We start from the raw sequence: 22,494 nt of genomic DNA on the forward strand, positions 1-22,494 counted from the left end.
GCGACTGCTGATACCTCAAGTACCGGAGGGGACTTGTGCTATGTATGACTTAGTCCACATTGCAGCCGGCTTGTGGGAGGCAAGAAACAGCGTCCGTGACAGGGGAGGGTTGAATTGGATGATACGAAATTGGGATGGGAGAAAATATAGAAAAATGGGAGAAAAATATAGAAAAAGTGGATCAAAAAAAAAAGAAGGAAGGGTCGTCTTCTACGCTCTGCTTGGTGCCAGTTCTATTGAAGCCTGTATTGAAATGTAAAATATACCAGCTATTTGAGGAAATCGACCAGCTGTATAATGACAATAAAGACTCTATTCTATTCTTCTACATTAAGCTTGTATAACAGCTATTTCCACAGTCATGACAGCACTTACTGTGACAGCTTATGTTAATGCTATTCAGGTGAGGGGAGTGGCCGGCGGGTTGTAGGGGCTATTGTTCACGCCCAGCACAAACCGGCAGAGGTGTAATTGAGCAAAAAAAATTAAAACTGTTTTACAAGATTCAAATGAGCACATATTCTTCAAACATTCTCAGATATCAACGTATGACACATCATCTGAAAGCTTACATTCTGTACTTTCACAATCTGGACAATGTGGCCACAATCCCTGGTCGCGGTCACATATAGTCAAACGTTAACTAGTTAACAATGAAACAAATTGCAGATGATTCTGACGTTCCGAGGTAATAACCTGTTTTAATGAGGGGACAGTGATCCACATTCAACTCAATGTCGGTCGAACTGAAAGTTTTACACACTTCACATGCTATACTGTGACGTGATGACCCTTCCTACTTTTATAGTTTCCAAGGTAACACTCAGGGCTGACGATGAGTCTCGTCTCCGCTCGTTGGGGCAGGGCTTGACGATGAGTCTCGTCTCCACCATATCTGTGTCCGTTTTGATGGAGGCAAACCGACAGACCGCAATACCTAGTGACCGATCGCTGTGCTCGCTCCTTCAGCCGACGGTAGACACTGATTGGCTAGGCATAGTCTTGTGATGTGATGTTAGCCTAGAGCTGCCTTCATAAGGAGTCGGAACTGGGAGGTTTCCGACCTCCAAGTCGGAAGAAGTACCTCTTAAATAGCCAATGAACTCAGACTTCTGAGTGGGAAAATCAGAACTTATGTACCGTTACTGTACCTCCGACTTGACGTTCATGGACGTCAACTGAACAAAGAAACACATGGTAGCATTTATAGTCTCAGTTTTTCGACACTGTGTTAGTATGCTATATGCTTTTAGCTGTTAGCACTGCTGGAGTAAGATTAACAACATAAAATTGAATGGCAAAAAAAATAAAAAAGAGCTAACTGCAATAGAGGCCTTGCACAGAATGTTTGTGTGGGGGCGTATTTCTTCCAACATGGCTGCCTGTAACCATTGGTAACCACTTTCGAAAAGAAAATTCAGAATTTCTGTGCAGGTAGGTCAAACACTGGAAAAGCATGACCTTACTGTTTTTTTTTTTTTTTTTTTTTTTTTTTATTTTTTTTAGATCCAGTAATAAGGTAAAGTAACCAAATAATAAAAATGTTGACTTGTTCTCATATGAACACATACTGTAGCAGCCACTGTTTCTTCCAACATGGAGGACAAATAGAGCCTCTAAACATTCTGTCAAAGGTTTCCATTAGGGATGTTCGATATTGGCTTTTTTACCGATATCCGATATACCGATATTGTCCAACTCTTAATTTCCGATATCGATATCAACCAATACCGATATATGCAGGGTTTCCCGACCCAAAAAACGGAATAATTTCAGGTAATTAACATTACATATCTCTTGTCATGGAATTAACACAACATTATGCATACTTTTGACAATAAATAAAATAAGAATTTGTTCTTACTTGCTTGCCTGGGTAAATAAAGGTTAAATAAATGTTAAAAAAATTAAATAAATGTAACCGATAGGCTACCGATATTTTCGATATTACATTTTAATGCCAATATCGGCCGATAATATCGGTAGGCCGATAATATCGGACATCCCTAGTTTCCATTAGTAGCAGCAGTGGTAGTAACCTCTTGTGGCGTTGTGTTAGTAGCTACCAGAGCCTACAGTATGGTCAAGGTCATTAAGTCAGACGTCTGTCTGTCTGTCAAACCCTATCCCTGGAAGAGTAGGAGTGGCCGGGAGTGGATCTCCAATCTGATTGGTTCGCTCTGTGCTGATACTGGATTTCACATTCATGATTTCTGTGTGTGTGTGTGTGTGTTGCGAGGTCAGCAGGAGGAGGCACTGATCTTCTCAGAGACCTCCAGGTCAGACTTGGCCACCAGGAAACGCAGCCGACCACCTCCCAGCCGGATCAGATCCACCGCACTACACAGAGAGGAGGGGGGGGGGGGGGGGGGGGGGGAGAGGAGGGGAGAGGAGAGGAGAGGAGAGGAGAGGGAGTACAGCGGGAGAGGAGGAGGAGAAGGAGAGGGAGTACAGCGGGAGAGGAGGAGGAGGAGGAGAAGGAGGGGAGAGGAGAGGAGGGGGAGAGGAGGAGGAGAGGGAGTACAGCAGGAGAGGAGGAGGAGAAGGAGAGGGAGTACAGCGGGAGAGGAGGAGGAGAAGGAGGGGAGAGGAGAGGAGGAGGAGAGGGAGTACAGCAGGAGAGGAGGAGGGGAGGGAGTACAGCGGAAGAGGAGAGAGGAGAGGAAGTACAGCGGGAGAGGAGATGGAGAGGGAGTACAGCGGGAGAGGAGAGGAGGAGGAGAGGGAGTACAGCGGGAGAGGAGATGGGGAGAGAGGAGAGGAGGAGGAGGAGGAGAGGGAGTACAGCGGGAGAGGAGATGGAGAGGGGAGAGGAGAGGAGGAGAGGGAGTACAGCGGGAGAGGAGATGGAGAGGGGAGAGGAGAGGAGGAGAGGGAGTACAGCGGGAGAGGAGATGGAGAGGGGAGAGGAGAGGAGGAGAGGGAGTACAGCGGGAGAGGAGATGGAGAGGGGAGAGGAGAGGAGGAGAGGGAGTACAGCGGGAGAGGAGAGGAGGAGGAGAGGGAGTACAGCGGGAGAGGAGAGGAGGAGGAGAGGGAGTACAGCGGGGAGAGTGGGGGGGGAGAGAGCAGGGCAGAGAAAGAAAGAGGAGAGGGGGAAGAGAGAGGAGAGGTGGAGGATAGAGATGAGATAGTGAGAAAGTGGAGCAGAGAGAGGAGTGGTTGTGATGAGGAAGAGAGAGGAAGGAAGAGACCGGTGGGGCGGGGGCAGTGGGGGAGGGGTGGGGTGGGGGGGGGGGGCGCAGTGAGAGAGAAGAGGGGGAGGGGTGGGGGGGGGGCAGTGAGAGAGCAGGTCCAGAGAAACGGAGGGAGAGGAGGGGGGGGGGGGGGGAGCAGAGGGAGAGAATCCAGTTATGTGAAGCTCAGCAGAGACAGAGTATGGATGGAGGAGCGTGTCTGTCTGGGACTGATCAATCAATCTGATCGATTGGCTGAAGAGGCTGAGAGCCGTGTACGACACACGTGGTATCGCTGTGGAGAAGCCGCCGCTGCCACCGTCATCAACACCACCCTCACCTAGCACCAGGGTGCGATCTGCCACCGTCATCAACACCACCCTCACCTAGCACCAGGGTGCGATCTGCCACCGCTGCCACCGTCATCAACACCACCCTCACCTAGCACCAGGGTGCGATCTGCCACCGTCATCAACACCACCCTCACCTAGCACCAGGGTGCGATCTGCCACCGTCATCAACACCACCCTCACCTAGCACCAGGGTGCGATCTGCCACCACTGACACCGTCATCAACACCACCCTCACCTAGCACCAGGGTGCGATCTGCCACCACTGACACCGTCATCAACACCACCCTCACCTAGCACCAGGGTGCGATCTGCCACTACTGACACCGCCATCAACACCACCGTCACCTAGCACCAGGGTGCGATCTGCCACCACTGACAATGTCATCAACACCACCCTCACCTAGCACCAGGGTGCGATCTGCCACCACTGACAATGTCATCAACACCACCCTCACCTAGCACCAGGGTGCGATCTGCCACCACTGACACCGCCATCAACACCACCGTCCCCTAGCACCAGGGTGCGATCTGCCACCGCTGACACCGCCATCAACACCACCGTCACCTAGCACCAGGGTGCGATCTGCCACCGCTGACACCCAGAGGTGCGTTGCTCATGGGACGGATGTGCACGCGCGTGCACACAGGAATGCGCTGCACTCGACCGACGCGACAACTCGCTAGTAAGTACCAACCTGGGCTACTTTGCATAACAACAGCGCAGGTCGTCAGGTGTGTTCAAATACGTTCTCAGACACATTCACGCAAAACTTGTGAATGAAATGTGTTACATTCCATTCGTAGAGGCAGGCATTGTCTTTAGTCTGAGCGAGGGAACATTTATGCACACAGTGCAACCAGCTTTAAAATCACCAACGCACCACCCCTGCTGACACCACCATCACCTAGCAACAGGGTGCGATCTGTGGGGGGGGGGGGCGTAGGGTATTTCCCCTATCTCTGCGTTTCACGTCCGCACCTCTGGTCATTAATCTTTCTCAGCGGGGGGGATGGGTCTGGTCTATATTTTTCTCTGACCTGACACAATAGTTGTATAAACATTCTCTTTCTCAGAAAGCTCTAAGCAGCGAGGTCCAGTGAGAAATATACATTCCTCAAAAGGCCTATATGGCACACTGCGCTCTCCATGGTGCTGAGAACACTGTCTTGTTTTGGGAGCGGTAAGCCCAGCCTCATTTCATCATCGGCCTACAGTTTCTGTTCTGTTCTGCAGTGTTTCTGCTGCTCAGACATTCGTTCTATTTGACCTACTTAAGCCTACTGTGCTGTTTTAAGACATTAGTTAATGAATCTAAATGTTTATATTTTTAGATCAAATGTTTTATACATTATGTAAACCTTTATTATCACATATCGTATTCACTATTCAGTTTTACAAAATCAACACGCTGTCCTGCATTTGGTCGCACGACTACGAGATGAAAAGGAGCAACAAACCATTTCATTACATATCAGAAAACATCCGTTAGGAAGTAAAACGTTAATTTATTAGAATTAATTTAATGTCTTTGCAAGTGAAAATTCCATTGGATATTTAAACCTGCTTTTTTATGCTTTTATAGAGTTCTAAATATAAATGTATTCCTCTTTAATAAAAAACTATTTTTGCATCTACATTGTGTCTGTAATTACCTCAACCCTTAGAGGTGTGAGTTTTGTCAAATGTTTACGAGTTCTTCTGTGATCATACACATCAAAGGGTTGATATTAGCTAACTAGTATCTGGAACACTAGTGGATTGCACAGTGCTAATTGCACCCTTACTTACAATTCATTATGAATTGAAAATGGGGGACCCTGATGTAAACAAGCGCAGTGATTGATTGATTGAACATTTTATTAACAGATTGCAGAATGGGTACAATACAGTACGGCTCAATACACACAATTGTTAAGGGGATGCAAACCAGAGAAAGACTTTCGTCTTGTTTACATCAGGGTCCCCCATTTTCAATTCATAATGAATTGTAAGTAAAGGTGCAATTAGCACCGTGCAATCCATTCTTTGTGGATCCCGCCCTAGGCGTGGAAACACACTCAGCAAATCCTGGAGAAGATGTCCCTGAAGGAGTCGTTCCTCACCTCTGGTAGTCGGCGCCGATCAGGCTGGTGCCGTTGACGGCCAGGATACGGTCTCCAATCCTCAGCCTGCCGTCAGAGGCCGCCGGGCCGTCGGGGATCAGTGTCCGGATGTAGATCCCTGGAGCGTTGAGGGGCGTGTGCTGCAGGAGAGAGAGGGGGCTCAGTGGTGCTGTGAGCGGCTGATTCAGGGTGTTGAGCTTTTAACCCTTTCACTACCACACTACAGAAGGTTAACCTTTCACTACCACACTACAGACGGTTAACCTTTCACTACCACACTACAGACGGTTAACCTTTCACTACCACACTACAGAAGGTTAACCTTTCACTACCACACTACAGAAGGTTAACCTTTCACTACCACACTACAGACGGTTAACCTTTCACTACCACACTACAGACGGTTAACCTTTCACTACCACACTACAAAAGGTTAACCTTTCACTACCACACTACAGACGGTTAACCTTTCACTACCACACTACAGAAGGTTAACCTTTCACTACCACACTACAGAAGGTTAACCTTTCACTACCACACTACAGACGGTTAACCTTTCACTACCACACTACAGAAGGTTAACCTTTCACTACCACACTACAGAAGGTTAACCTCTCACTACCACACTACAGAAGGTTAACCTTTCACTACCACACTACAGAAGGTTAACCTTTCACTACCACACTACAGAAGGTTAACCTCTCACTACCACACTACAGAAGGTTAACCTTTCACTACCACACTACAGAAGGTTAACCTCTCACTACCACACTACAGAAGGTTAACCTTTCACTACCACACTACAGAAGGTTAACCTTTCACTACCACACTACAGAAGGTTAACCTTTCACTACCACACTACAGAAGGTTAACCTCTCACTACCACACTACAGAAGGTTAACCTTTCACTACCACACTACAGAAGGTTAACCTTTCACTACCACACTACAGAAGGTTAACCTTTCACTACCACACTACAGAAGGTTAACCTCTCACTACCACACTACAGAAGGTTAACCTCTCACTACCACACTACAGAAGGTTAACCTTTCACTACCACACTACAGAAGGTTAACCTCTCACTACCACACTACAGAAGGTTAACCTCTCACTACCACACTACAGACGGTTAACCTTTCACTACCACACTACAGAAGGTTAACCTTTCACTACCACACTACAGAAGGTTAACCCTTTCACTACCACACCACAGAAGGTTAACCTTTCACTACCACACTACAAACGGTAAACCTTTCACTACCACACTACAGAAGGTTAACCTTTCACTACCACACTACAGAAGGTTAACCTTTCACTACCACACTACAGAAGGTTAACCTTTCACTACAACACTACAGAAGGTTAACCTTTCACTACCACACTACAGACGGTTAACCTTTCACTACCACACTACAGAAGGTTAACCTTTCACTACCACACTACAGAAGGTTAACCTTTCACTACCACACTACAGAAGGTTAACCTTTCACAAACACACTACAGAAGGTTAACCTTTCACTACCACACTACAGACGGTTAACCTTTCACAACCACACTACAGACGGTTAACGTTTTCACTACCACACTACAGAAGGTTAACCTTTCACTACCACACTACAGACGGTTAACCTTTCACTACCACACTACAGACGGTTAACCTTGTGTGGTTTTGAAAGGGTTAACCCTTTGTCGTGTGGCAGTGAAAGGGTTAAAGGGAAAGTCCACCCTGAATGAGTTTGAATGTGGCCACCAGTGATGTCATCGGGGACACTGGATCCTTGTGTTGTGTTAATTACAGCACCATGAAATGATAAGGTAGCCGTCCCTATACATGGTGCATTTATATAGCAGCTTTTATCCAAAGCGCTTTACAATTTGTTCCTCACATCTTACCCATTCACTCACACATTCACACACCGAAGGCGGAGGCGACCATGCAAGGTGCCGACCTGCTCATCGGGAGCAATTAGGAGTTAAGTGTCTTGCTCAAGGACACTTTTACATGCTGCCCGGGAGGAGCGGGAATCGAACCGGGAACCTCCGGATTACCAGACAACGCTCTACCTCCTGATCCACTGTCACCTCTATAAGATATGGTATTGTGAAGAAGAAAAAAAACGACTAACCTTCGTACTGTCTTCTATTATTATGCACTCTGATACTAAGGAATCTACCACCTTGCATATATTACTACCTACTATGCTAATAATGTCTATACTACTATGCACTCAAGTTCAACACTGTTTGACGAACAATTACCCTTAGCTGCCAGAGTTGTACCCTTCCTGCTGACTGCTGTAAGTCGCTTTTAGCTGATGCTAAATGACCAAATGTAAATGTAAAATTGCTGTTTTGCCATTTACATCATTTCATGGAGGTGTAATTAACACAACACATGTATTCAATGTCCCCGATGACATCACTGGTGGCCATATTAATTGACTCTCAATAACTGTCAAACTAAACTAATGTGCGCAAAACTGATTGGCGTTTTTGGACGTGTGTGAGATTATGTAGCCGTGTGTAGACAACATCCTGACAGAGACAGAAAGCTGTTCTGGTGTCTCTTAACCCTTTCACTGCCACACTACAGATGGTTAACCCTTTCACTACCACACTACAGACAGTTAACCCTTTCACTACCACACTATAGACGGTTAACCCTTTCACTACCACACTACAGACGGTTAATCCTTTCACTACCGCACTACAGAATGTTAACCCTTTCACTGCCGCACGACAAAGGGTTAACCCTTTCATAACCACCACACTGGTTAACATTCGGTGGTGTGGTAGTGAAAGGTTAACCTTCTGTAGTGTGGTAGTGAAAGGGTTAACCTTCTGTAGTGTGGTAGTGAAAGGGTTAATGTGCCACAAAAACACCCAGACAGTGTGGATTCTGTTTCAGGTCATGATTGTGTAGAATGCTGGCATTGGTGATGTAGAGTGTGTACAGTGTATAACTCAGCGTTTTGAATCGCCTTGCTTTCAAATCTTGAATTGCATATTGAATCTATGGAAGACCTCAGCGTAACACTGAAGCACTGTGGAAAGGTAGAGGACCCTGCGGTTGCCACTGGGTCTACAAGATTCGAACCCACAGCCTCTCTACTGCCATGCCAAGCACCAACCACCAACCCACCGAGCTGTCAGCAAGGCATGTTACCACAACCCCATCTGAAGAGCTGCGACAACAGGCCTCACTAAGTGATGGAGCTTTAGTGGAGCTATTCATTGACAAACACTGCAGTTAGCCAAAACCTTGCCTTTGTCTTCTCTCTCTCTGTCTGTCTCTCTTCCCGCTCTCTCCCTCTCTCAGTCTGTCTCTCTCCCTCTCTCTGTCTCTCTCCCTCTTTCTCCCTCTCTCTCTTGTGTCTCTCTCACTCTCGTAGTCTGTCTCTCTCCCTCTTTCTCCCTCTTTCTCCCTCTCTCTCTCTCTTGTGTCTCTCTCACTCTCGTGTCTGTCTCTCTCTCTCCCTCTTTCTCTCTCCCTCTTTCTCCCTCTCTCTCACTTCTCGTGTCTGTCTCTCTCCCTCTTTCTCCCTCTCTCTTTCTCCCTCTCTCTCTCTCTTGTGTCTCTCTCCTCACTCTCGTGTCTGTCTCTCTCCCTCTTTCTCTCTCCCTCTTTCTCCCTCTCTCACTCTCGTGTCTGTCTCTCTCCCTCTTTCTCCCTCTCTCTCACTCTCGTGTCTGTCTCTCTCCCTCTTTCTCCCTCTCTCTTTCTCCCTCTCTCTCTCTCATGTCTGTCTCTCTCCCTCTTTCTCCCTCTTTCTCCCTCTCTCTCTCTCTTGTGTCTCTCTCACTCTCGTGTCTGTCTCTCTCCCTCTTTCTCTCTCCCTCTTTCTCCCTCTCTCTCACTCTCGTGTCTGTCTCTCTCCCTCTTTCTCCCTCTCTCTTTCTCCCTCTCTCTCTCTCTTGTGTCTCTCTCACTCTCGTGTCTGTCTCTCTCCCTCTTTCTCTCTCCCTCTTTCTCCCTCTCTCTCACTCTCGTGTCTGTCTCTCTCCCTCTTTCTCTCTCCCTCTTTCTCCCTCTCTCTCACTCTCGTGTCTGTCTCTCTCCCTCTTTCTCTCTCCCTCTTTCTCCCTCTCTCACTCTCGTGTCTGTCTCTCTCCCTCTTTCTCCCTCTCTCTCACTCTCGTGTCTGTCTCTCTCCCTCTTTCTCCCTCTTTCTCCCTCTCTCTCTCTCTCTTGTGTCTCTCTCTCACTCTCGTGTCTGTCTCTCTCCCTCTTTCTCTCTCTCTCTTGTGTCTCTCTCTCACTCTCGTGTCTGTCTCTCTCCCTCTTTCTCTCTCCCTCTTTCTCCCTCTCTCTTACTCTCGTGTCTGTCTCTCTCCCTCTTTCTCCCTCTCTCTTTCTCCCTCTCTCTCTCTCGTGTCTGTCTCTCTCCCTCTTTCTCCCTCTCTCTCTCTCTCTCTCTCATGTCTGTCTCTCTCCCTCTTTCTCCCTCTCTCACTCTCGTGTCTGTCTCTCTCCCTCTTTCTCCCTCTCTCTCTCTTGTGTCTGTCTCTCTCCCTCTTTCTCCCTCTCTCTCACTCTCGTGTCTGTCTCTCTCCCTCTTTCTCCCTCTCTCTCTCTCGTGTCTGTCTCTCTCCCTCTTTCTCCCTCTCTCTCACTCTCGTGTCTGTCTCTCTCCCTCTTTCTCCCTCTCTCACTCTCGTGTCTGTCTCTCTCTCTCTCTCTCTCTCTCTCTCTCTCTCTCTCTCTCTCTCTCTCTCTCTCTCTCTCTCTCTCTCTCTCTCTCTCCCTCTTTCTCATGTCTCTCTTCCTCATGTCTCTCTCTCTCTCTTCCTCATGTCTCTTTCTCATGTCTCTCTTCCTCGTGTCTCTCTCTCTCTCTCTCTCTTCCTCATGTCTCTCTCTCTCTCTCTTCCTCATGTCTCTCTCTCTCTCTTCCTCATGTCTCTCTCTCTCTCTCTTCCTCATGTCTCTCTCTCTCTCTCTCTCTCTCTCTCTCTCTCTCTCTCTCTCTCTCTCTCTCTCTCTCTCTCCCCCCCCCCCCCTCTGGCTCTCTGCTTTGTTTACCCTGAATCAATTCACTAGATTACAATCACCTGTTGCAATGTAACCACTACACTTTTCTACTTGTGTTGCTATTTATATACAGTGTATCTAATTGCATTGCACGATTACAATAAAGCATTTAAAATGTATGTTTGCATGTGTGTGTGTGTGTGTGTGTGTCGTGTGTGAATTAATGAATGAAACCTTTATTTAACAGATTGCAGAATGGGTACAGTACAGTACAGCTCAATACACAGTACACAATTGTTAAGGGGATGCAAACCAGAGAAGGACTTTCGTCTTGTTTACATCAGGGTCCCCCATTTTCAATTCATAGTGACATTTATGACATACACGACATACATGACATCATGACATTTATGTGACATTTATGTGTTGCATGTGTCTGTGTGTCTTGTGTGTGTTTTGTGCGAGTGAGTGTGTGTGTGTGTGTTTTGTGCTAGTGAGTGAGTGTGTGTGTGTGTTGTGTGTGTGTGCTGTGCGAGTGTGTGTGTGTGTGAGTGTGTGTATGTGTGTGTGTGTGTGTGTGTGTGAGTGTGTGTGTGTGTGCTGTGCGAGTGTGTGTGTATGTGTGTTGTGTGTGTGTGTGCTGTGCGAGTGTGTGTATGTGTGTGTGTGAGTGTGAGTGTGTGTGTGTGAGTGTGTGTATGTGTGTGTGTGTCCACTCACCAGTCCATCTATGAGTCCCATGCCCAGTCCAAACGGTCCCTTGTCCAGTTCCACTACAAACACCACACACAAGTCATCAGGGGGGGGAGGGGCTCCGGGGGAGGGGACAGGGAAGGGGAAGTCACACCCACTAACACACCCTGCAGAGGAACACACGTGCACACACACACAACCATACACACACACACACACACACACACACACAAAACCACACAGACACAGCTACAGGGTCTCGCTATAGGGTTGGACGACACATAACATCTGTGCAGAAGACACATTTAAATACCTAATAGCCTAATAGCTACAAAGCCGTGCGCTCACACATGCAGGGACACACCTACATACAGACATGCAGTTCTCACCATCACCAACAGAGGTCACACTCGCACACAACATAGTGTGACTGCACAGTACAGCCCAGGCGCTCACCTGCTCAAGCGGTTTTTATTATTATTATTATAGTATAAACGCAATTATCTGTCCCTTAGACTTCTGAACTGGAATGGCCATAATGAACAAATTCTGCTGCCAGGCGGAAATAATGTTATAGTAATTGTGCAGAAGTGTTGGGAATTTCCATATTAATATGCGATAAAAAGCCCCAATTAAAATAAGTGTCGGTGCAGTATTTGAATAATTATCACTAGTGACCCGAGAGGGTTTGTCTAGAGAGGCTGTACTGTACCTGTTGTGTGACAGACACAGTGAAGGGAGGGAGAGACCAGGGGGAGGGAGGGAGGGAGGGAGAGACCAGGAGGGAGGGAGGGTGAGAGGGAGAGACCAGGAGGGAGGGAGGGAGAGACCAGGAGAGAGGGAGAGACCAGGAGGGAGGGAGGGAGAGACCAGGAGAGAGGGAGAGACCAGGAGGGAGGGAGGGAGAGACCAATAGGGATGGAGGGAGGGAGACACAAGGAGGGAGAGACAAGGAGGGAGAGACCAGGAGGGAGACACAAGGAGAGAGAGACAAGGAGGGAGAGACAAGGAGGGAGAGACAAGGAGAGAGACACAAGGAGGGAGACACAAGGAGAGAGACACAAGGAGGGAGAGACAAGGAGAGAGAGACAAGGAGAGAGACACAATGAGGGAGACACAAGGAGGGAGAGACCAGGAGAGAGAGACTAGAGGGGAGATGCAGCAGCTATAGGGTCTCAGTGTCACATTCCCACATCAGTAGAATACGGGAGCGACCACACACTGATCCATCACAACATGGAGACACAACAGAAGGAAGGTAATAGCTGTCCGGTGGTTTGTTTTCAATTTGACATTTTCATTGCAAAATAATTAAAAACAAACATACAGTAGATGGACGACCACAACAGATCAGCGTGGCCGGCGGGACCCAAAGCCACAAACACACACATGTGAATTCATTGTATCCCATGTTGTAGCATAATATTCAGTCTCACACTCACAGCCTACTACTGTCTTACTAGACGGGATCACTGAGATCTTTCGCTATGACTTTGTATCACCACTCCTTATCCTTTCTGCTGTGGAACGGACCGAGGCCAAGGTCAACGCGGAGGAGTTGACTCTCCGGCGATGTGTGATTCTGGGAAAGAGGAGACGGTCTGTACTAGCTGGAAGCGATAAGATTGATGAGGCCCCCCCCTACCCCCACCCCCCCACCCACCCCCCCCACCCCATCCGCACCTGCTGTTGTGACTCATCTGGCGCCACAGCCATACGTAGGCTGCCTCTGATGCTCGACGGTGGGGGCCCCCCCTTGACTGCTCCACAACCAAATTCCTTACCCGAATTTCCAATGCCCCCCCCCCCCCCCCCCCCACTCCGCCCTCCCTCCAGTTCACCAGGCGCGATCCACTGTGTTCACATGGTGGAATGCAGCCGACTATCGCATACAGTGTCTCAGGCCTCCTGTAATGCTGACATGTGTCAACAAATGTACATGTCTGTTGAATTTATGCTGTGCCATTGTTACTGTAAAAATGTAATGATTGTGTTGTTGTTAATATCATTTATGAGACGTTGAGCTGTATGTGTGTGTCACGAATTTCCCCAAGGGGATTAATAAAGGAATATCTTATCTTATCTTATCTTATCTTATCTCATGTGTAGCATTGATTTCTGTCCTCGTATGATGCACTTGTATAGTTCATGTGCAATTTCCGACCTAAATCATTGAAATAGTGTATAGATATGTACAGTATATATACTGGTGGTCGACCGATATGGGCTTTTCAGTGGCCGATGCTTATAGCGATATTTAGAGAGCCGTTTCTTTTACATCTGATTAAAAAAACAATTGAATGTTATCAAATGGGACAGAAAAACATTCTCTACATTGATTTGACACAAGGGGGAACACTAAAATTTTTGCTAATCAGCCACGTGGGAACGGTTATCGATTGTTATTTCAACATTTCATATATCTGACCAATTAATCAGTCTATCACTAGTATATACATAGTGTATGATGTGTCTGCATGACTGTGTATGGTGTGCACTGCTGTATCCTACTGTATATGGGTGTATATACAGTATAGACCTTTTCAACTGTGTTTTCATATCATCGTATCGGCAGAATAGAGACGTAGTAGAACCCATTATTATTGCACACTAGCTGGAGAAAAAAACACATTCTAGGTTGTTTGTACAATCCATATCCGTATTTCTCAATCCAATCACAATCATCTAGGGAGGCGCTAAGCCCAAGATAGTGCCAGGGGAAAGGTTTCCATCATGAGAGTGTTGCCTGCTACTGTAGGTCCAAGACCTGTTGTTGTTGATCCTAGTGATGGAGATTTTGGAAAGGGTAAAAAAAAAAAGGGTGGATAAGGAAATTGCCGCAACATCCTGTAAGTCAGACTAGTTCCTAGGTATTCGACATCAGTGTTTCAGTAGAACATCCGCTCTGCAATGTTTAAACATGAAAACAGCTGATGATCAGCTAAGGAAACGCTAAACCTAAGTCCTGGATTTCACTTTACCAGCAACTAGGGCTGTCAGTTTATCGCGTTAATTAGATTAATTAATTACACAGCAAATTATCGCGTTATGAAAATCAACTAAAAATGTATTAAAAAAATAATAATACATGTTTTTAAATTTAAATTAAAATTTAAATTGTTTTAATCTCATTCATTCCATAAGAACGTAGAATAAACATTTACAAACTTTTTTTTTAAATGGCCCATTTGCATGTTCTTGGTATCTGATTCTAGGGACATCTATAGATCTCAGGGAATGTATTCCCAGTGTCAGAAATACGATAAATTGTAATGAACCAAATGAGAATATCAATTCAATTCTTTTTTTTTCTTCTTCTTTTTGACTGTGAATAACACCATGTTAAAATTGACCAGACCTGAAAAATCTAAGCACATGAATAAAGGGAAGATAATTAAACAGAAGGTTTTGTAGATACAGTACTGAATTCTGCCATCCGGACACATGCCATTTGAAATAGGATTATAGAATATAAAATATCAGGCCTAAAATCGTTATGCGATTAAAATGCGATTAATTAGATGAATTAATTACAAATCCTGTAATTAATTAGAAAAAAAAATGTAATCTGAAATGATAAAAAAAAAAAAAAAAAAAAAAAAAAAAAAAATCTAACCCTGACTAACCTTAATGTCATGCACTTGTCCTAATAAACTAACCTACACTGTAACACGCAACACTTTGATGAACATTGTTACTCAGCTGATAGAGTTATACCCTTCTTGCTGTCTTGTCGCACAGAACTTGTAAGTCGCTTTGGATAAAAGCGTCAGCTAAATGACTAAATGTAAATGTAAATGTAAATGAGTGACAGCACTACCAGCAACTGTTTAAAGGAGTTACAGGAACACCTGACTTGCTCACAGGTACAAACGTACCGTCTGCCGTTCTCCTGAAGGGACAATCCAGCGCAAAGCGTGGGCTGCAGGAGTCAAACAGTGTAACTGGACACGGTCAGTCAACTCCAGGGCCTGTAGTAGTAGACGTGTCATCCATACTCTCATCCATCAACGACCAGCGTATAGCAACACGACTGGCACCATATGCAGGCGTACATATCGTGGAATAGTTTTGAAACGTTGAAAAGGTCTAAACAGTGAACACTGGTGGTGTATATGGTGTCTATTGCTCTCTATGTAGAATATAAAACGTGTTCATACTGAATTTCCCCAAGGGGATCAATAATCTTATCTTACTTCTTGTAGTCTGTGTGGTTCTACACAGCAGGCACGCGTACGCATAGGGTCTAAAGTTCCCTTTTTGTAAGTTCCATTTTTAATGCATTTTCTATTGACATTCTATCAAATAATGTGCTAATTATAGATGCAAAACAATGCAATGTTATGTTTCAAAAGATTCTGCCACACAGGGCGGCCGGGTAGCGCAGCAGACTAAGCACCTGCCTATACCACCGCAGAGACACTGGTATCGAATCCAGCTGTCAGCGGTACCTCCGGCTTGGTCGGTCGTCCATACTAACACAATTGGCAGTGTTAGCGGGTGGGAAGCCGGTGGGTGGGGTGTGTATCCTGGTCGTTGTAAACAGCGACTCCTACACAGTTCGGTCGGGGCGCCTGCTCAGCGAGGGAGGGAACTGGGGAAGTAGTGTGATCCTCCCACGTGTTACCCTCCCCCAGTGAGAGTCCTCGCTGTCAGGTGAAAGGAAGCGGCTGGCTGACTCCACATGTATCGGAGGAGACATGTGATAGTATCTATCAACCATCCCTAGGCCGGCAAGTGGGGGGGAAATGCACGCAACGACCAGGAAGGGAATTGGCATAACGACTAAATTGGGATGGGAGAAAAATACAGAAAAAAGGGGGGAGAAAAAGTAGGTAAAAAATAAATAAAGATTCTGCCACAGTGGTTCGGTCCACTAACGTCACCTAGTAACCTACCATCTCATGAGCGAGGCGTAGACAGCTAGCATGCTTAGCTAGCTGTAGAGCCATCAGGTTTCCTGTTGAATCTTTAAGCCTCTCTGGGAGTTTATCTAATTTTGACAGAGTATACTACGACGTTTGACGAGACAAAAGAGCTTTTATTTAGTTTTTATAGTATTTATTTGTATTTATTGTTTTGTCTTGGACTGGAGGCGGCAGGATGTCACTGTTTCTGAAACTGAAAGTGGATTCTGCTCTTTCAACCTGGAAACGCCAAGGAATGACTAATGTGTTCTGCAAAACCTACAGAAACAATTTTTCCTGGCAACGTGTCTGCAAAATATTCTATTGATTCCCCCCCCCACCCCAATTTGCTGTGTGTGTGTGTGCACAAGTGATTGAGAGGGAAATGGAGAGGAACTTGCTGTAAGCATGGCTGTTTTATCACCTGCCATGATGATGCTGATATTGCACACTGTATTTTGTCATAGCCTGCATCCGCTGTGATACACGATAAGACCAGTGTTTGTGAAGTGTTGGCGTTGTGAGTTATTGATTGCTTTAAGCAACTCATATGTGGTCTGTTGTCTCCACCTATGTCGTGCTTTGCTTTAGACCATAATTTAGACAATGAGAGCTCAACACGGCAAGACAAGTTGCAAAGGAGAGTAAAAGGGAGAGAAAGAGGGGCTGAGTATGAGGTAAAGTGCCAGACAGCACAGCAAAAACACGTCCCTGCAACAACAGCATCAATGGTGATATTGCACAATTGGCAGCCTGTGTATAGGTCTGTGTAGGGTCTGTGTAGGGTCTGTGTAGGGCCTGTGTAGGGCCTGTGTATAGGTCTGTGTAGGGTCTGTGTAGGGTCTGTGTAGGGCCTGTGTATAGGTCTGTGTAGGGTCTGTGTAGGGTCTGTGTAGGGTCTGTGTAGGGCCTGTGTAGGGTCTGTGTAGGTCTGTGTATAGGTCTGTGTAGGGTCTGTGTAGGGTCTGTGTAGGGCCTGTGTAGGGTCTGTGTAGGGCCTGTGTAGGGCCTGTGTAGGGTCTGTGTAGGGCCTGTGTAGGGCCTGTGTAGGGTCTGTGTAGGGCCTGTGTATAGGTCTGTGTAGGGTCTGTGTAGGGTCTGTGTAGGGCCTGTGTAGGGTCTGTGTAGGGCCTGTGTAGGGCCTGTGTAGGGTCTGTGTAGGGCCTGTGTAGGGCCTGTGTAGGGCCTGTGTAGGGCCTGTGTAGGGTCTGTGTAGGGCCTGTGTAGGGTCTGTGTAGGGTCTGTGTAGGGCCTGTGTAGGGTCTGTGTAGGGCCTGTGTAGGGTCTGTGTAGGGCCTGTGTAGGGCCTGTGTAGGGTCTGTGTAGGGTCTGTGTAGGGTCTGTGTAGGGTCTGTGTAGGGTCTGTGTAGGGTCTCTGTGTAGGGCCTGTGTAGGGCCTGTGTAGGGTCTGTGTAGGGTCTGTGTAGGGCCTGTGTAGGGTCTGTGTGGGGTCTGTGTAGGGTCTGTGTGGGGTCTGTGTAGGGTCTGTGTAGGGTCTGTGTAGGGCCTGTGTAGGGCCTGTGTAGGGTCTGTGTAGGGTCTGTGTAGGGCCTGTGTAGGGTCTGTGTAGGGCCTGTGTAGGGCCTGTGTAGGGTCTGTGTAGGGCCTGTGTAGGGCCTGTGTAGGGTCTGTGTAGGGTCTGTGTAGGGCCTGTGTAGGGTCTGTGTAGGGCCTGTGTAGGGTCTGTGTAGGGTCTGTGTAGGGTCTGTGTAGGGCCTGTGTAGGGCCTGTGTAGGGCCTGTGTAGGGCCTGTGTACATCTCCAATCTCTCTTTCTTCATCTTTATTTTCTGTTGCCCCAGCTGTTAACAGACAGAACCAGGATGCTACCTGGCTAGCTACCTGTACCCAGCATGCGTTCAGCGGTGTTACAGTTAATTGGGTCCCCCCCTCAAAACACTAGGTGCCAGTGAAAACAAAGGAAAATATAAAAAACGATATTCGCATAAACAATTCGATTTTTGTGATAATTTAACGATTTATTCGAATATCCAAAAATCGATGCCCATTCCTAATAAGTAGGAAACTACCTGATGTTTACGCGAGGGACCGTGCGTAAAGACCACGTCTCTACCGTAGACACCACACACACCGCAGGAAGCGCGAGACACATGGAAGGCAGCCTACACCACGTCTCTACCGTAGAGACCACACACACCACAGGAAGCACGAGACACATGGAAGGCAGCCTACACCACGTCTCTACCGTAGAGACCACACACACCACAGGAAGCACGAGACACATGGAAGGCAGCCTACACCACTTCTCTACCATAGACACCACTAAAGGTGCTTCCATAGTCGAGCGGACCGTACACGGAGCAGACTCCCGCGGGCTCAAAGCTGACCCAAAGGGTACTCAAAGCAGACCCAACGCAGAGTTCAAGTGCGAAGCTCCTATTTTCTGACGCGTGGACGTCCGCGGCGCCCACTTGGTGTCACACAAACTGGCGCGAGGTGTAAACTAGTGTAAACTGGCGCGAGACATGTAGGAAATTGGTCCGCGGAGATCCGCTCGACTATGAAAGCTCAAAGAGTCCAGTGGACCTCCGCAGAGTCCAGTCCGTGTACAGTCCGCTCAACTATGGGAGCACCTTAGGCTGTCCCCGAAGCCAGTTTTTGGGATTTGAACTTCGACAGGGTTTTTCGAACGAATGTTCGAACCTTCGTTTTTAATAAAAAAAAACGTATTAAAAAAAAGAAAAATTATACTTTTCTTTTTTTAAACTAAATCCTCAATTTGAATAAAGAATGAATCTGATTAAATTAGTATTTTTTTAAATTAAATCAAGTTTCTTTAATAAATATAACGCATCAGTTTTTTTTTAAACTATAATATTAGTGTAGCCTAATCTTTATCTGCAACTGTGAAGAAAAACCCCATTGGTTTAAACAGAATGAATAGAAAAAAAAAATATATATATATATATAGTTTTTTATAAAAAATTTAAATTTTGAATGTTGATTTAGAATTCGAATGCCCCATTGCCTGGGCTTGGGCTGATCGCTATACTAACCCGTTTGGCTGGGTTAGGGGGAGGGAAGTCATGGGTGGGAATCTGGCGTTGTGGACCTACAGGTCAGGTCTGGGCGCTTGCTCAGCGGAGGCAGGACTTGATGAAGGCAGCGTGACCTCCCACACGTTACACTTCACCAATGAGAGTCCTCGCTGCCAGGTGAAAAAAGAGAGTCACTGGCTGTCGCCGCGCGTGTCGGAGGAAGCGTGCGGATGACTTCAGGATTCCCTTGTACCGACCCGTAGGAGAACATGCGCACAACAAACAGGTAGGGGAGGGGGGGAATTGGCACAACGACTAAATTGGGACGGGGAGAAAGCAGAAAAAAATCGGAGAAAGAGAGGATAAAAAAAAAATGTATAATAATAATTCGAATGCCAATGTAACGAACGAAGGTTCGAACGTTCGAACGTTTGGGCTCAGCCCTAGAGACCACACACACCGCAGGAAGCACGAGACACATGGAAGGCAGCCTACCCTCCAGGCCGTTGCTGATGAGTCCATTGGGCTTCTTACACTCCCCCGCGGTCCTGCCGCCGCAGCCGTTAGTCTGGGGGGAGTGGCCTACGGTCTGTCCGGGCCCTCCCCCCTCGGGGTACAGCGGCGTATGGGGCGGGGTCAGGAGGCAGGTAGGGTCGGGGTTGGCCGGTCGAGGGTGGGAGGAGACGGTGCCGTTCCTTCTCAGGCTGCTGTACGATTGGCCAGAGGGTCTGTCCCGCCCTCTCTCCTCCCCCGTCTCCCCCGCTACGTCGCTACCCGCGGAGCGAGGGCTGCTGTGGGCTGGAGGCGGCGGGTCCCTCTGGAGGTGGGACGAGACGGAGCCAGGACGTTAGGGACGGGGGTTTGAAGGCATATCAATATTCAAATATTCTATTAAAAAGGTTTTGGTTACTCGGTTAACCTAAACTACCCAGACAAGTAAAGAAGGACAAGGTGTACAAGGAACTCGTAATGTCGTTTCTGTGACCCTCACCTTCACTAAACAAATAATCATAATTGCGACATAACGTAATTTGTCCACTATATTGAACATAAACAGGCCTGGACTGGCCAGCGGGAGCACCGGGAGTTTTCCTGGGGCCTGGCCTGCTAAGTGTGTGATTTTGTGTGAAGGATGGACTAGCAAAGTACGATTTTCATTGTAAGTAAGTAAGTAAGTAAGTAAGTAAGTAAGTAAGTAAGTAAGTAAGTAAGTAAGTAAGTAAGTAAGTAAGTAAGTAAGTAAGTAAGTAAGTAAGTAAGTAAGTAAGTAAGTAAGTAAGTAAGTAAGTAAGTAAGTAAGTAAGTAAGTAAGTATTTATAAAGCACCTTTCATACATGTCATGTAGCTCAAAGTGCTGTACACAAACATAGGCATATATAACGATAAAAGCAATAAAGTCACAGTGATCAGTTAAGATCAATGTTTAAAAAAAAAAAATAATAATAATAATAATAATAATATAATAATAATAATAATAATAATAATAATAATAATAATAATAATAATAATAATAATAATAATAATAATAATAATAATAATAATAATAATAATAATAATAATAATAATAATAATAATAATAATAATAATAATAATAATAATAATAACGTAAAAATGAAAATAACGCAAAAAATGAAAACATGAAAACATGAAAACAGTCATTTGCTTATCAGTTTGGGAGAACAGGTCCGCACAAACATGTCCGCTCAGTAGCAACCGGAAGTAGGAAATGCACTAAACCAATGCACTTGTAATTGTATGGCAAACTGTCTGTTTAACTGTGCTACATGACAATAAACAATCTTGAATCTTGAATAAAAGCGCTATAATATATAAATGCACGGTTTACCATTTACCATTATAATGAATATTGATTTCCCAGTCCGGCCATGAACATAAAGTTTAAAAAACAACAGTAGCTGTAATCTGTGCAGCTGACACAAACCAAACCATCTGCTGTGGTCAACATACCTACGTCATTTACACATTACCCTTCTCTCTTACAGCTCACAGCCTTAAGGAGCACTCAGATCTTCAGTTGTCTGGCATGAGACTTAGCCACGTAAAAGTACTACAAAAGCTGCATTACTTATAGGAAACCCGCTGCCAGGCGAAGGGTGCAGTAACACTCAGGATTACAGTCCGGTCAACCGTCCCCACGGCCAGCCTGAACACTGATCAGATTAACAATGATTTAACCACGTCTAGGTTCCTCTGTGAGTGTGTGTGTGTATAATGTGTAAGTGTGTGTGTGTGTAGTGTACCGTCGGTGTGCGCGTGCATGCGTGTGCGCGCGCGCGAGTGTGTGTGCTAGAGTAGAGGGTTTTTGTCTTTCATCTGTGGGATTACGAGAAACTGCTGAAGAACCACAGATGCTGAGGCACATGGCTGGGATTACTGCAAGGGGTGTGTGTGTAGTGTGTGTGTGTGTGTGTGTGTGTGTGTGTGTGTGTGTGTGTAGTGTAGTGTGTAGTGTATAGTGTGTATGTGTGAGTATTGATTATGTGTGTGTAACTTGTATCATATGGAGATAACGCCAGAGATGTGGACCCCTGCTGTCTGCACAGCAAACATAATATTACAGTAGAATACAGTAGAAGACAGTAGAAGACAGTAGAATACAGTTGACCAAGCAGCAGAAAAAGAAATGAAGGAAAACAGAAATATACAAATAAAAAACAAAAACAAATCGCTGAAGGTCAGAGCTAAACTCGGCGTCCGGGCGTACAATCGACAAATCTGTAAAGTTGTGTTTTCCCCGCGTGCGGTCATGCAGAACACCCTCTTTAAACCCAGAGCTTACCAGACGAGACGTGTTTAGTTTCAGAAAATAACTCTAAAGTATTAAAAAAGACCAACCCGACAGATTATTTACGAGAGGGCAGCTTACGAACTCGAAGACATCTGAAGTGTCTGACCTGAGCGTCCTGCCAGTCGGAGGCGGTGTTGGTCCCGTTGGAGTGCGTGTGTGTGGCGCTGGGCGCGGCGGAGGCGTGCGGCTTGGTGCGCAGCCCCCACAGGTAGTGGCGTACGTAGAGCAGCTGGCGGTAGATGCTGTCCTCCACGCACTCACTGTCCAGGTCCACCATGAAGCCGGCGCTGGGCAGCACGATGGGGGGGTGGTTCTCAAAGCTCTCCAGGAGGTCCACTGCACACACACACACACACACGCACGCACACACGCACACACACACACACACACACACACACACACACACACACACACACACACACACACACACACACACACATTTACATTTAGTCATTTAGCTGACGCTTTTATCCAGGTTTTGT

At 46.4% G+C, this 22,494-nt stretch overlaps 1 protein-coding gene across 1 annotated transcript in view; it reads right to left on the reverse strand.

Annotated features, from left to right (window-relative positions):
- Nucleotides 1-2,240: 2,240 nt before the first annotated feature.
- Nucleotides 2,241-22,494, reverse strand: part of radil (Ras association and DIL domains) — a gene marked incomplete at both ends in the record, with an annotated part of 71,955 nt that continues 51,701 nt past the window's right edge. The window contains 5 exon segments of the mRNA XM_084319478.1: nucleotides 2,241-2,340; nucleotides 5,633-5,772; nucleotides 11,325-11,464; nucleotides 19,698-20,019; nucleotides 22,119-22,348. Of these exon segments, the coding sequence (XP_084175604.1) occupies nucleotides 2,241-2,340; nucleotides 5,633-5,772; nucleotides 11,325-11,464; nucleotides 19,698-20,019; nucleotides 22,119-22,348 (932 nt within the window).

Source organism: Notolepis coatsorum, assembly GCF_963971535.1.
Source record: "Notolepis coatsorum genome assembly, chromosome: 7".
NCBI classification, from domain to species: domain Eukaryota; kingdom Metazoa; phylum Chordata; class Actinopteri; order Aulopiformes; family Paralepididae; genus Notolepis; species Notolepis coatsorum.